General features: G+C 35.4%; 1 protein-coding gene across 2 annotated transcripts; it reads right to left on the minus strand.

Annotated features, from left to right (window-relative positions):
• Positions 1-2,919: 2,919 nt before the first annotated feature.
• On the minus strand, positions 2,920-11,374 carry DPPA2 (developmental pluripotency associated 2). 2 transcript variants are annotated; one of them, XM_039856799.1, is made up of 7 exons: positions 11,221-11,374; positions 9,338-9,485; positions 7,785-7,930; positions 7,608-7,691; positions 6,969-7,230; positions 5,041-5,236; positions 2,920-3,043 (listed from the first exon to the last, which is right to left on the minus strand). In XM_039856799.1, the coding sequence occupies exons 1-7, from the start codon at positions 11,245-11,247 to the stop codon at positions 2,935-2,937; spliced, it is 972 nt and encodes a 323-aa protein (XP_039712733.1). In that variant the 5' UTR covers positions 11,248-11,374; the 3' UTR covers positions 2,920-2,934. The 2 variants fall into 2 exon arrangements, with proteins under 2 accessions (XP_039712733.1, XP_039712734.1); XM_039856800.1 differs by lacking the exons at positions 9,338-9,485; positions 11,221-11,374 and adding an exon at positions 9,211-9,309.
• Positions 11,375-15,151: the final 3,777 nt, after the last annotated feature.

The following is a 15,151-nucleotide window of genomic DNA, read 5'->3' on the forward strand; positions in this document are numbered from 1 at the left end:
TTGGTCATAGCACATAACTAAAAGTTAAATTTGAAATCATTTTTTATATTTAAAAAATTAATTTTAAAAATATTTTAAACTCATGAGGCCACATGGTACTCAAAAAGAAGAGTTCTTTACAGTAGAATGCCAGCTAAAAAATGAATAAGGACTGACAAGGTTTTGCAACCCTCAAAGTAATAATTCAGTCATGGATGACCATTGGAAGCTAAAATTCACTAGGTGAAGAATTGTTGGGAAGGGGCAAAATAGTAACAGGGTATCAAAGTATCACCCTACAAAGTAGTTATAAATCCAAAGTGAAACTGCACTTAGACTTTGGAGAAATAATGTGGGCATCACTTAAAGTGATAACATTTTTAATATAATGAGATATTCTAAATTCTGTACCTTCTCATGCACTGAAATATGAAGTCCTCCATCTCATGCATGGAGTATTCTTCCAAATGTTCTATCTGAATCTAATCAAGCCTCCAGTCTTAATTTGGAGTTTACATGAAATAAGAAAATTAGTCAAAGAACACCATGGAAAAAAAACAATGCAAAATGTGATATATTGTACAAAAAAAAGACTTTTTATCCTCAAAAAGTCAATATCATAAAAATGTCTCTTTTGATTAAAAGAGAACTACAAAGTTATTACAGTCAAATAGAATGCCTGAAACTCTATTGAATTCTGGATTTTTAAGAAAGTACAAACATATTTTTGGACAATTAAGCATATTTCAATATAAACTAGATATTAGATGCTATTATGAAATGACTTTATCTTAGGTTTGATGATACTGTGATCATATAGAAGAATGTCCTTATTCTAAGAGTGTGCATGCTGAAATATTTAAGGGGCAAAGAATATGTCTGCTTACTCTATATGGCAGGATAACCAATCAAAAACAAATTGAAAAAGGTTCATCAAATGTGGCAAAAATGTTTATGGTGAACTGTTTCTATTCTTTCAACTTTGGTGGAAAGTTTTTCAAATAAAATATATAAAATATAATCAAATGCATCATAAGCTAGCAGTATAAAATACAAGTAACGTTTCAACATTTGAAACTGATCAATGTTTTTTACCACACTGATGAACTAAGGGGCAGAAGTAATTTATTTCAGCAATGCTTTGTAGTTTTCAGTGTACTTCTTAAATATCTTATAACTTCAAGTTTATTCCTTAGTATTATATGCTATTTTTGATACTATATAAAGTCATTTTTTTAATTTGTCAGATCATCACTGCTAGTATACAGAAATACAACTGATTTTGAGATTTTTATATTCTGAAAATTTTCCGTATTTGTTAATTAGCTCTAATAGTTTTTTGAAGAATGATTTAGAGTTTTCCTTATGTAATAGCACATCAACCATAGAGTTTTACTTCTGCCTTTTCAATTTAGATGACCTTTATTTCTTTTTCTTGCCTAACCTCTCTGGCTTAGGACTTCCAGTAATATCTCGTTTAGAAGCAGAGAAAATGGACATCCTTGTCTTGTTCCTGACTTCAGATGAAACAATTTCAGCCTTTTACCTCTTAGTATGTTAGCTGTAGGCTTTTCATACATGACATTTACCATGTGGAGGTTGTTCCCTTCTATTCTTTGCTTATTGATGTTTTCATCATGAAAAAGTGCTGGATTTTTTAAAATGCTTTTCTGCACCAAGATGTGTTTTGTTTTAGTCTATTAATGGATAGAACATAAAATGCTCAATTAAACTCAGAAGGAAAAGAGGGGAAGACAAAAAATAAAAATAAGGGCAATGAAAAATATCTGAATCCGTCTCTATCAATCACTTTAAACATCACTTATCAAAATATACATGGGCAAAAGAAAAGAACAGACACTTCACCAAAGATACACAGATTACAAATAAGCATATTAAAAGATTGTCCACATCATATCTCATTAGGGAATTGCCAATTAAAAGAACAATGAGATATCATTGCATATCTATTAGAAGCACAAAATTCAGAACACTGTCAACAGTTTATGCTGGTGAGGAGAACTCTTATTCATCACTGGTAGGAATGCAGAATGGTATAGCCACATTGGAAGACAGTTTGGTAGTTTCTTACAAAACTAAACACACTCTTAACATAAGATTCAAAAATCGTGCTCCTTGTGATTTACCCAAATAAGTTCAAAAAGTTATGTCCACAAAAACCTGAACACAACTGTTTATAGCAGCTTAATTCATAACTGCCAAAACTTGGAAGCAACCAAGATGGCCTTCAATAAGTAAATAGATAAACAAATTATGGGACATTCAGATGATGAAATATTCAGTGCTAAAAGGTGAGCTATCAAGCCACAAAAAGACATAGAGAAATCTTAAATGCATATTGCTGTGAAAGAAGTCAGTCTGAAAAGACAATTGTATGACATTCTGGAAAAGGCAAAGCTATGGATACAGAAAAAAATATCAGTGGTCAGGGGTTGTGGGGAGAGAGTGTTGAATAGTGGGGCACAGAATTTTTAAGGGAGTGAAACTATTTTGTATGACACTATAATAGTGGATATGTCCTTACATATTTGTCAAAACCCACTGAATGTAAAACACAAAGAGTAAACCCAAAGTAAACTATGGGCTTTCAGTAATAATGATGGGTCAATGTAGGTTCAATGTACAACTCTGGTGCAAAATGTTCATAGTAGGGAAAACTAAGGGATGGGGGGCAGTATTTGAGAGCTCTACTTTCTGCTCAATTTTTTCTGAAAGCCTAAAACTGCTAAAAAATTATATTAAAACAAAACCAAATTATATTCTATATTAACTAAATACCTGAAGCTGTAGTGGCAGTCACTTTTTAGCAAACCTCAATTCAGAATCCGGACATTCTCATCTGTACTCAAGGCTTCAGGCAACACTGAGGATGGCCAAGACAGAACACAGCAATCATTGGGATAAAAGTCAATTTAGCTATGAGATCCGCACCATTTATTCTTTATTAAGACATGGCCCATCCAAAAGGAAAGATGTAGATTTGTTCAAAGTAGGTTGCTTCTTCTTCCTCATTGTAATTAATCTTTCCATTATTCTCTTATTCCTATAAAATAAGTTAGAAAAATTTTTGAAAAACTGTCAGAATAAAACTGACCATTCCCTACCAACCCCTTAAAAATGACTGATAAAACAAAAAGAAAAAGAAATCCACTTTTGGAATTCTTACCTAAGAACTGTGGGTAAAAGGATTTTATGTAGTAAACAAAGAAACAAGATTGTCCATTTAATATCAGGCCTCATATTCTGTATACAATTGGTAGGTTCCACTTCCTTTATCATTCATTATACTATCCCTTCCCTTTCCCCCACATTCCTTTTCTGTTCATACGTGCTCATGATTTTCTCATTTAAAAAGAAAAAGAGAAGGAAGGAAGGAAGGAAGGAAGGAAGGAAGGAAGGAAGGAAGGAAGGAAGGAAGGAGGAAAAGAAGGAAGGAAGGAAGGGAAGGAAGGAAGGAAGGGAAGGAAGGAAGGAAGGAGAGGAGCCAAGCTCCCATTACCATTTCCGCTAACTGCTATCACCTCCTTCCTGCTCAGGTAGTAGAAATTATCAGTAATTCCTGTCTTAGTCCTTCACATGCTCTACTTCAACTTGTCAGTATCACATTTCTGCTTCTACTGATCCTTTCAACCTACTCTCAAAAAAGCCAATTGTGTCCTAAACTGACATTTCCAACAGCACTGCATTATTCATAACCTTACATGGCCATCTCACCGCCAATCATTTACTTGGAAACTCTGCTCATTGCTTCCTTTCCTCACATATCTCCCAAACTCTAACTGTACTTTTTTAGTCTCCATTGCTCACTTGCCATTGATATGCTGATTCTTCTTAGGGTCCTTTCCTATGTTCCTTCTAACTCCTACATACTCTTATGTATAATTTAAATGCCAATGACTCCCAAAGATGTTTCTCTTTAATCCATACTGCTCTAGGATAGGAACTCTATACCCATGTCAGGCATGTTCCATGTAACATCACAGAACTGGACTTCTACCTTTCCTCTGTCTAATAAGATAGTATCCTGTTCTTTTTACTCTTACATCTCTTAAATTTGTCTCATTCACATTTAAATTATTAGCCAAGGTCATAAATTATCTTTCCATAATTATTATAGTAATCTCTTACCCTCCAACCTAGTTTCTATTATAAGATTTCAATTCACTTCCTAAAATAAAAAAATATATATAGTTTCCCTCCACACTTATCTGATATCACCTCCAACCAATTCCATCACCAAAAGCTGAATTTTGTACTCATGGATAGACCTTAGGAATTCTATAGTCTATATAAAATTTAAATCAGTGCTTATGTATATGCCCAAAGTATATTTTCCAGGAGAGAAGGTATGTAGATATACTATATTCTCAAAGGAGTCTATGTCTCAAAAGTGTCTGAGAAATTATGACCTACAGGATAATGAGACCTTTAATACAGATATAAAACCTTCGGTGGTCTCCTTCTCCCCTTCCCAGACTTGTAAATGTAAGCTTCAGTCATATTGACCTACTTGCAATTTCTAAGTATGTCATGTTTTTTCATTTCCATGTATTCATACGGGCTGTTTCCACTACCAAAATACCCAAATTATTACTTTCCAACTGGTAAGCTCTTCCTACGTACATGCATTGAAGTACCTAAGTTACCTTAATTTAGGTACTACCCATATATTTTCACAGCATCTTACTCATTTCCATTCCAGCATGCCATGTGGATTTTGTCTTACTAATTTTTGTATCACAGACTAAATATCCAACATATGGTAAAACTCTTTTTTTTCCTTAAAATAGGTCTCTAAAATTGAGGCAATTAATATTCTAACTTGTCAGATACTTTGCCAGGGCTGTTAAGAAGCAACTGCATTTATTTGAGTTCTAATCCACTCCAAGGTTCTTTTTCCTTCCTATTTCTGCCTGATCTATATATGGCAAATTAAGAAAACAGTATGTTTGCCTTCTGCATTCTCCTACTAAATTATTCAGAAACCTATCTAGATATCTACTTTTCTGTGTGCCATACAGATAAGTAAGTGTTACCTACCTCTTAACACATTCAGGGCATAACATATTATCTTCTAGGTCTGGGTATGGGAAAGTGCAAGCTGGTAACAGGAAGAGAGAGATCATCTTCTTGGGAGTGTCAGGCACCCAGGGCTGACCTGCATGGAAGTGCAGACGAACCCAGCCCTTTATGTCTGCCAAGAGAGGTCTGCCATGGACCACACACCACCTGACACCTGGGGAGGGAAAGAGAAGCAGAAATAAACAGCTGAGATCACATAACCATGCCCCAATCCAATCTCTCAGCAAGTCATTCTTGACTTTGCTCTTACAGTCTATTGATACATCAACTGAATGAGAAGCATAAGAAATGTAGACCAAAAGATTACTATAATCTAATTTCACAAATTATGTAGCATAAAGGATAATAACAATGAACTTTTTGGAATGCTTGCTTTATGTCCAAGATATTGAAAAGCAGTTTACCTGTATTTATACATTTATTAAGAACATTACTATTTACCTTCTATTTATTTTTCTTATTTATAAGTCAGGTAACTGAAGCTTATGTTGTTATATATTATAATTTCCCCAGAACCAAGCCATGGATCCAGATATTTTGATTTGCAGCCCATTTGCATAACTATTACATTGCACTATCTCAAATATAGAAAAGCAAAAGAATCTTTCTTTAAAAACCTAAGGAGCAATCTAATTGGGGAGATGAGATATTTGAGAGAAAACAAGGTAAGTCCTAAGGATCTGAAATTGAGAGAAAGGAGCAGTTTCTGTGGGCTTAAATATCCCCAGACTGTAAAACAAGAGTAGAGATTACATGTGTTTAGCTCTATATAGCCAGTAGCTAGGCACATTCTTAAATCATAGTAGGTGTTTAATAACAACTAAATGAAGAGGAACTAAAAGGATGATTAAGTGTGGCGTATTAATGAAAATTAGAAAGAGGCTTTATCTTTGGGCAAGCAGGCCTTCAGAGACAGCTTTGTGACTGGACAGTGCTTTTGGAAATTAGCAAAAGCTGCCCATTCATTTTCACAGAAAGGAGTACAGCTTGGGGAGCAGATAATAGGTCAATTTCAGTTTCTGTCTTCCTTTTGCTTGCCTTCCTTGTGTAATGAAAAACATTCCTTACCATACAAGTCAGCCCCGAATAAAAGAGAATCCAGAACACTTTTGGGAATGGGCTGGAGAGAGTAAAAGAACTCAAGCGAAAAAGGAGAGTGACTCTGCTGACCTGAGACAGAGTTTGCTGGAGATGAAAACAAAAATATCAAGGAGAGAGGAAGATTTGGAGAAAGGTGAGGCTAAGTTATTCTCAAGATTTCTTAAAGAGACAGGGGCCTCAAACATTTTAATTATTATTGCCTACTTTTAATGTGTCACTCAAGTTGTTTCTCATGAGTCTTACAATCATTCTATAAAGTAGAATAGTTATAATCTTCATTTTATAAATCAGGATATATCAGGGCTTACACTAAGAAACTTGCCAATTCCACATACCTAGGAAGTTGTAAGACAAGGATTTAAACCAAGGTTGTTCAATTCTATCATGCACACTCTTATTCAGATTCTGTAAGGGCCTTGAGAAAGGGAGAAAGGCAAAGATCTCAGGCAGTGGCTCATCGCTTTATCAGATTATGCTTTCTTCCCACCTTGGACTTCTGCTTAGTGACAAGAAATCACCTGGCTTAGGGGAGAGGGGGAGGAGGAAGGTAGATGGGGTAAAAGGGGTCAAATATGTAGTGACATTAAAGAATTAAAAAAAAAAAAAATCAGAGATCCATCTGGACAAAACTAGGTTATCAATCAAAAGATAAGCCCTCTAAGGACCTAGTATCTAATCTACAGATATTTTAACTCACTCTTCCTTTTACTACCTTTCAGTATCGAACTAATAAAAGTTAACCTTCTTTCTCTGAAATGGTACTCATTCTTTAAGGTTGATCTTACCAGAGGTTTGCAGCAGAAAGTTCTCTGCAGAAGTAGGAATGAAACATGAATTCACAGTCTTAGGCTGAACGGCTCTTGCAGCAATTCTTGCCCATGCTGCCAACATGGCTTCCTGAGCTGAAGTTATCACTTCAACTGTATTGGTCCCTTTCTCTCTCTCACTCATCTTATAACTTTTCTGATTCCTTGTTCTCTTGGTTACCATCTTGCATTTCTTTGAACTTGACTGCAAGGTGGCTTCCTGTGATGTTTCAGGAACATCCTGCAAATGAGATTCATGATGAATATTCAGTGAAGCGCTACTGCTGAGATAACTTCTGTGTCAATTTTATCATTCTTTATACATTGACCCAAGTAGGTCAATGTAGGTAGCATTTAGAGACATTAGTTCCCTTAGAGCAGTGGTTCTCAAGTGGAAAAAATTGTTGATTGTTAAAATTGTGAGGGGTGGGGAGAGACATCTAGGTAGAAGACAGGAATTTACTCTGCTAAACATCTTAAAATATACAGAACGGCCTCCAAAACAAAAAGAAATTAATTGGCCCAAAATTTCAGTAGTATTAGTTGAGAAACCTTGCCTTAGAGGTACAACATATAGACTGATATTGGGAGAAGACGAACAATTCAGTCAGAACTTACCTTTATACTGTCTTCATACTCCTCAGTCACCTCTTTTTCTTCAGTGTAAGCATGTTCCTTGAGCCTCAGATAAACATCTATTTTCTAAGGGAATTAATAAAGGAAAAAAAATTAAAATTTGACAAAGCTTACCATATTTGCTCTGAGCAACAGATTCTCACCAATGTACTTACTCACCTTACCATCCGTACTCAAATTAAATTGTTGGCACCAGTTCCGCAATGTGTCCCAACGTACTTTATTAATTGAAGGCAAAATGGTTGGCAAGGGAAGGATTGATTTGGGGCAAGCTTTGAAGTTTTCATGCACTTGAGGCAGATAAACTGAGAAAAGAAGGAAATCAAAGTAAAAGGAATTTAAAATTTGTAAGATTCTTTATAATTTTACAAAGTTCTCACTTATTTCTCACAACTCAATTTGCACATATACATATCAAATAGTTTTCCTCATGTTATTAATAATAAAGTAATAGACTCAAGAATTAAAAGACTTGTGCAAGATCACATCTCCATTAAAACGGCAAACTTGGGAATCAAACTTACATTTTGAAATTCTAAATTCCATGTTTTTTATACTACTTACAGCACCTATTGTTTTTATGGACGTCAACAATCACCGGGATAGAACATTATATTGAATTGCTCCTCCAAAATGTCTAGATTTTGGACTATAGAAATCAAAGAAAGTACCCCAACCAACAATGGTCTTCCATTCTGTCAGCCTGCCTCATTTTTTCTTTACAAGACCTTGTTTCAATTCATTTTGTTTAGCTGTAACCTGTCATTATCCACTTCATCTTGAAGTCCTCATTATTGGCCCAGAAAATAAAATCATTCTGAAAATACTTATTCAATGCCTTTATATGAAGCACTGAGGACACAAAGGGTCATGACATAAAGAACTGTTAGATATTTGATCAAGTAATTACTCACCAAGCAAAATACTAGATGTTTTTCAAAATTATTTTGTCTTCCAAATACTTTATGATCTCACTTATATGTGGAATCTAAAAAAGCAGAACTCATAGAAAAAGTAAACTGGTAGTTGCCAGGAGTTGGAGGCAGGGGGAAATGAGGAGATGTTTATCTCTAGGAACACATTTTCAGTTATAAGATGAATAAACTCTGGGGATCTAATGTACAGCATGGTTACTATAGCTAATACTATATCATACGCTTGAAAGTTGCTAAAAGAGTAAATCTTAAATGTTCTTACCACAGGAGGCAAAAAGTAACTGTGTGAGGTGACAAATGTGTTAATTAACCTTATTTTGGTAGTAATTTCACAATATACTCATGTACCAATCATCATACTGTACACCTTAAAATTACACAATGTTATTTGTCAATTATATCTCTACAAAGTGTGGAAAATTAGTCTTCATAAGAGGTATATAAAGTACGAATTAACACAAATGAAGAGAAGACCCTCAAGGATTGGAAATTTGAACTAATATCTAGCTGCCCCATGAGACTATGCTCTGCCTAAAACCCTCCACATGTTTTGTTTGTTTGTTTGTTTGTTTGTTTGTTTTTGGTCTTATAAGCAAGGCAGTACATTGTGCTTAGCAAATGAGAAGTATGGGAGTTTGAGAAACTCTTACCGCAGTTAACAGAGGTGAGATTTAAGCTGGACATTGTGCAGTCAAAGGATAGAGAAGAAAATTTATACTTTTCCTGGGTTTCCCAGAGCTGGAGGGGCAGCAAACTGAGCATTCCTTGTCCTCATACCTTTATCATTAGTCCTAGGAGTCTTCAGACTGGCTTCTGAGGCTAAAGAAACGCTTGGTTGCATTTGATGTTCTTCATTAGGTTCCTCGTAAGCTGGAACCAATGTGAGAATCACACTTTCTTCATCTAATTGATTCTCAAAGAAATCCTGAAAAAGGTAGGATTAATCACTGATTCTCATTTGATGCTTACAATTAAACTTTTTACTTTCAAATCACTACTAATGAATAAGAAACTAGAAAGTGAAAGGAGTGAAGACTTACTGAGAGTTCCTTGAATTTAATATTGATTAGTAGACCCTTTACTAGATAAGAGAAACAATAAGGAAATGGACAAAAATAAATTTACGAATGGGTGATAGAAGAAATGGAAGAGTACATCTTGGGTGTGTAGAAATCATTTCCCTCACGGCTTTCCTTTTCATCAGCTAAAATATTAAATACTTATAATTTGTTGCCTAAATCTGTATGAAATATGTTTCTGCCTTCCCATCTTTTATCACATGATTCACAGTTCATGCTATCCTTAACTCTCCTGTTATTCCAAAATCTATTCTCTACTCTTTTTTCGGATTGCTGTCCTGCTTGTTTAAAATACTTTGGTGGCTTCTGATTGCTACTTGAGTTAAAGGTAAAACTCCCTCGAGTAGCCCACAAATTCCTGAACAGTCTGGCCCCTGCCTACCACTCCAGCTTGAGAGGTTTCTGAGCTCCAGCCACAATGGCCTTATTTCGGCCCCATGACCTGAGGGAAGTGAATGTATTTGTTTTTCTACCATTGACATGACAGTAACTGACACAGTACCCAGCATAGATTTGGCATCCTAGTTCTTTTAATGATCTAACACTTACTCGTTTTGTACAGTACACACGCACTGTGCCAGGTGATTTCTGTGTTTCTCTCATTTAATACCCATAGCATACTTGTAGTAATTTATTAGTTTTCTTACTTTACAAATTAGGCAACTGAGTCTCAGAAATGAAATGACCAATGCCACTCAATAACATGCCTGAGTAGATTTCCGAACCTAGCTTTTCCTCTCAAATCCAAGGATGAAAAAACTCCATTCCAGACCCATTGTAATACTTTTTTCCCCACAGCAGCCAAGCGGGATCTGATGCAGCCACCTCATTTCCCTATTTAAATCATCTTAATGGCTTCCCATTGCTCTCAAATTCCTAGCTTGCATATAGGGATTTTGCATTTGTATACCACTTTTTCAAAACACTTTCACACACATTCACTAGTCAGCTTCAAAAAAACATTGATGTTATTGGGGAAATATTACTTGAGATAAGTCAGGGCTCAAAGCAGCTACGAGACTTGCCCGTAATCATGCACTTAATATCGGCCAATTCAGTCCACTAGCCCGGTACAGCAGTCCCTGCAAATATCTACGAAACATCAATATTTTCTCTCCAGTCCAAAACTACTCAAGCCTAGTCTGGAAACCCATTTGATACCAAATCCACTGGGAGTAGGTTACTTCTTACTCTTGGAGGAAAGAAACTAATTGGTCACTTCACTTTCTGACCTTATCCACATTATCCTTTTCCACTTTATTTTTAACCCAGCTCTCCATTTCTTTATCGTTTTTATCTTGCCCAGCTACAACATGTCTTTCTACAAAATAAATCTCTTACTTTGCACTGGGAAAAAAGAATCTTTACTTCTCTTTTTTGCTCTCACTCAACTGTGCACGGAGCCACAATCACGTGAAAGAAAAGTAATAATCCACCGCAAAGAGGAGGAGATTCCAAGATGGAGATTTCTTTCATCCAGAAATTAAGATTCGTAGCAAAAGGGAAACCGGTAAGTGAGCTCCAGAAAGGCTTTGAAAAGTGAATCTGTGGGAAAATTAATTCTCTTTGAGCTAAACTCACCTTTTTGCTGCTATCAGAATTTGCCATTTCCAGGAACACTCAGAGGAAGGCAAAGCCAGCACTGTTCAGGATACCCGCCGTTTACTCCTTTTAACCTGAGGGTTTCTAGCCTGATTTCTCCTTTTATAAGCAAATGTCTCCTTCTACTTCCTGTTTCTCAAAAGAGTTCTTTTCTTTCTCCTCTTCCCCTGCACCGCCCCCGCCCCCATTATCTGACAGTGTGATAATTTTATCAGTTCTATACCCTATCTTGTCTATTAGGTGAGCTTCGAATTATTGGGTAATTAATATCACTCCTAATTTATATTTTTAAAAAAAGAGATTTTTGTCTTTTTTCTTTTAAGGTGAGACTTTATTCCTTTAAGGTGAGACTTGGGAGAAAACTGGAAGTAAAAATTTTTACAGATAAGTTACAATTGAATAAACAAAATAGTTTTTAAACATATCTGGGGCAATAGTGGTGATGGATTAAATGATGTTATTATTATGGAAGAAAGAAAAGAGATACAGAGGTATTTACAACTGATTTATGCCCATGGGTGTGTCACCCACTGGGAGAGTAGATTTCAATTGTAAGGATTGAATGACATGATCTCTCTTGGATTTAGTTCTAAATTCGAATGTTAAGTTTGTAACATTGGTGGGCTGGATAGAAAGGAAGGGTTTGGCTGTTCAGAATAGGAGCAGCAGGAACCAAAATACTAAGGCAAGTGATGGACTATGCAAGAGAAGAAACTGCAAGCACGTGAGAATTGCTGGAGCATAACGTTAGAAGCAGGGAGTGACAAGATATGAGGCTGGAGAGGTCACGGATGTTTTCATGTCAGTCTAAGGAACCAGAGCTATTAAAAGAAATATTAACACATAATATGGCAGCACTGATATCCTGCGGTCTCACAGGGGGTTTTCTTAGCCCTAGAAAAATGGTTTGATCCATTAGTCTCAGAACCCAGGGAGCCGAGGTCAGTTTAATTTCGTGGTATATGTACTATATTCACAGTGTGGTCTGCAAGGGCTTAGCTTGTTTACTGAAGAACTGATTGGAAAAATAAATTATGAGACTCCACCCAAAGCCTCCATAATCAGATGTTTGGGAGGAAGACCAAGGAATCAGGGCTTCCACAAGCCTTCGGGGTAGTTCTTCCTACCTAAAGTCTAGAGGCATTGGCTAGATCAGGGTGTGACCAGATAGTTTTGGGTTAGGCAAGTAAAGTTTGGAAAACTGGATCCTCCCTTCCAGGATGGAAAGTGAATTGGCCCATGGAAATTCAGCCTTGAAAGCACTCCAGCTACTTACTTGGGAGCGGCCCCATCTGGTGGGCTTTTTCCGAGTAATTTAGGGAGGAGCTGACCTAGGAGCTGATCCCAGTGCCTTAGGCTAAGACAAGAATTCTAGTAGGAAAACAGTTTTATTTCCATTTTTTTCTTAATATTTATGACAATATAATTATCTTATTTGTCTTCTCAGGTTTTTTTCCTTTTTTTTTTTTTTGAAAATGTCGTATTAGGAGAAAGTTCAAACATGTACAAAGCAGACAATAATATCGCAAACCCTCATGTATCCATCATCCAGCTTCAACAACTCTTGACTTCCAGCCAATCTCTTTTCATCTAAGTCATCACCTATTCTTCCTCCCTGGATTATTTTGAAGAAACTACCAGACCTCATTTCATTTTATTTATAAATTTGGGGAGCAAGCTGGGGATAATTTTGCTAGGTATAATTACAATATCTTTTTCATACCTAAAAATAATTTTAAATAATTATTTAATATTATCAAACTATTCAGTCTGCTCAAATATCTAGCTGTATTTAAGTATCTAACTGTCTCATATTTTCTCTCATTTTCTTGTTTAACAATCTGAATCAGGAGCTAGATAAGGTCTACATGTTCTCATTTGTTTATATATACCTTTTTTTTAATCTGTAAATTCTCTTTTAATTTTTTATTTTCCTTACAATTTTGTTGTTGTTGTTATTGTTTTTAAAAGCTGTATAAATCTCCTATAGTTTTCTCACTGGATTTTTACTAATTTTATTTTTTCCTCTCTTTAGCTTATTCTTCTATCATCTGCATTTACTGTAAAGTGGTTTGGGTAAATTCGGAGATAGCATTTTTTTTTTTTTTTGCAAGAACTCTTTTACTCCCTCCTCACTCATCTGACTACTCATTTTTTAAACATATATATTTTAAATTAAAGTACGTTTGAGATACAACATTATGTAAATTTAAAGTATACACCATGTTAATTTGATCAATGGATATATTCTAATACTGTTGCAGTTATAATGGTAATTAGCACCTCTATCATGTTCTTGAAGCCTAAATGCCAACTTCTTGGAGTGTCCCTAAAAGAGTTTGCTCCTATTATTCTCTCACTATTTTGCTTCACAAAATCCATTTGAACGTGTAATTCTGTGTGTGTGTGAGTGTGTGTATGATTTTAATTATTTAACTTCATCTTCCAATTAAAGAGCAGGCTCCAGAAGGTAATGGCTAGATATGTTTGCGTCCTCCTTGGTCTACCTAGAGACTTGCAATGTGTCTAACTCAGAATAGAGACTCAATCAATGCTAGTTATACAGATGGCATCAGCCTCCACCTGTCTTCCTCACCCACCCAACTCCCTTTTGAGTAGATGTCCTCTCTGTGCTACTACTAAAGAATATAGTGTAAATACTGACCACAGACTGAGGTGATTCTTTCCTTCCAGACTATGCCACTCTTAAGTTCTCAAAGTCATTTTTATTCTCCTGACACTCAACAAGTGCCTGGTTGAGAAAAGGTTCTTAATTAGGTGCAACAAATTACTCTAAAGTAGATCACACCAACTTGTTTGGGGCTCAGTATAAACCTCAAAGCTCAAAAGCAGCTACTAAAAGAATATAAAGCTATAAAAAAACAACTTAGGCTATAGGGTAGATATATTTAAAAGAAAATTGTTTATGACATTCTAATAATGTCATATATTTACATGTCAAACACTTACATTCTAATATTTATTCCAATAACAGATTATAGTTCTGAAATAAAAAATGCATTACCTATTTCGAACATATCTTATTTACTATACTATAAGTTAAACATTTATAAATGCTTTGTACTTTTCTTATTTAGACAAGTGTTTTCCAAAAATCTCTCTCTCTTTTTTTTTAAATTAGACTAACGTGCTCTAAAGAGTAAATATTTATGGAGCACCAGTATATAATAGATATAAGTGGAGCAACTTTAGTTGAGAAGTAAAACCCATAATGCGTCCCGTAGAACCCTCAGGTTTGGAAACTATGATTCAGTATCACTTCCAGGTTGAAAGAACAGCTACTGATTCTTCAGTTTTCTGAGGAGGAAAATAAAAATTACCCTGAAAGATGTTTCTAATTTTGCCACAACCTTCGTCTCAAGGAATTCCCACTTAAAAGGACTGTTGAACTTTCTACTTTAGAGCAATAGTTACAGATCTTAACCTTCTGACAGAATAAATGGGCATTTTTGCTTTTTTTTTCTTTTGAAGAAAATCTCTTTTGAATCATGGAGAAACAGTGTTTAGTTTTGTCATATACTTTGAGGAGCAGCAAACGTTATGCTCAGAGACTGAGTTGTCTTTGCCAGCAATTTATTTAGCACAGGTTTGCTTTGGGAATTACAATTTCACAAGCCAATAACATACGGGATAATATCATTTAATAAGCAAAAAACAAAAACAAAAACAAAACCCAAACTAAAAACCTCCAAACAAATGACAGATTAATCACATTATTGTTCCAGGCAAGGGGAGGTAAAGAAATAAAGTCTAAATATAATATCGGCGGTACCTTTTTATCCAAGTGGGAGTTCAGGAGAGATGGCATCAAACCTAGAGCTGATTCCAGCTGCCAGTGAAAAAATAAAAGTCCCAATTGCTATAGCACGTTGCTAGGGAACGAAGACTT

Source organism: Pteropus medius, unplaced genomic scaffold (genome assembly GCF_902729225.1).
Source record: "Pteropus medius unplaced genomic scaffold, Ma_sr-lr_union100, whole genome shotgun sequence".
Classification (NCBI taxonomy): Eukaryota; Metazoa; Chordata; class Mammalia; order Chiroptera; family Pteropodidae; genus Pteropus; species Pteropus medius.

What these genes read in the sequence shown, in the direction of transcription:
- DPPA2 (XM_039856799.1), bottom strand. Translation starts at nt 11,247, where the DNA reads ATGGCAAATTCTGATAGCAGCAAAAAG. An exon ending in ATTCTGATAGCAGCAAAAAG is followed by an intron (nt 9,486 to 11,220) that starts GTGAGTTTAGCT and finishes TACCTTTTTCAG; the next exon opens with GATTTCTTTGAGAATCAATT. An exon ending in CTTTCTGCTGCAAACCTCTG is followed by an intron (nt 5,237 to 6,968) that starts GTAAGATCAACC and finishes TTCCCTCCCCAG; the next exon opens with GTGTCAGGTGGTGTGTGGTC.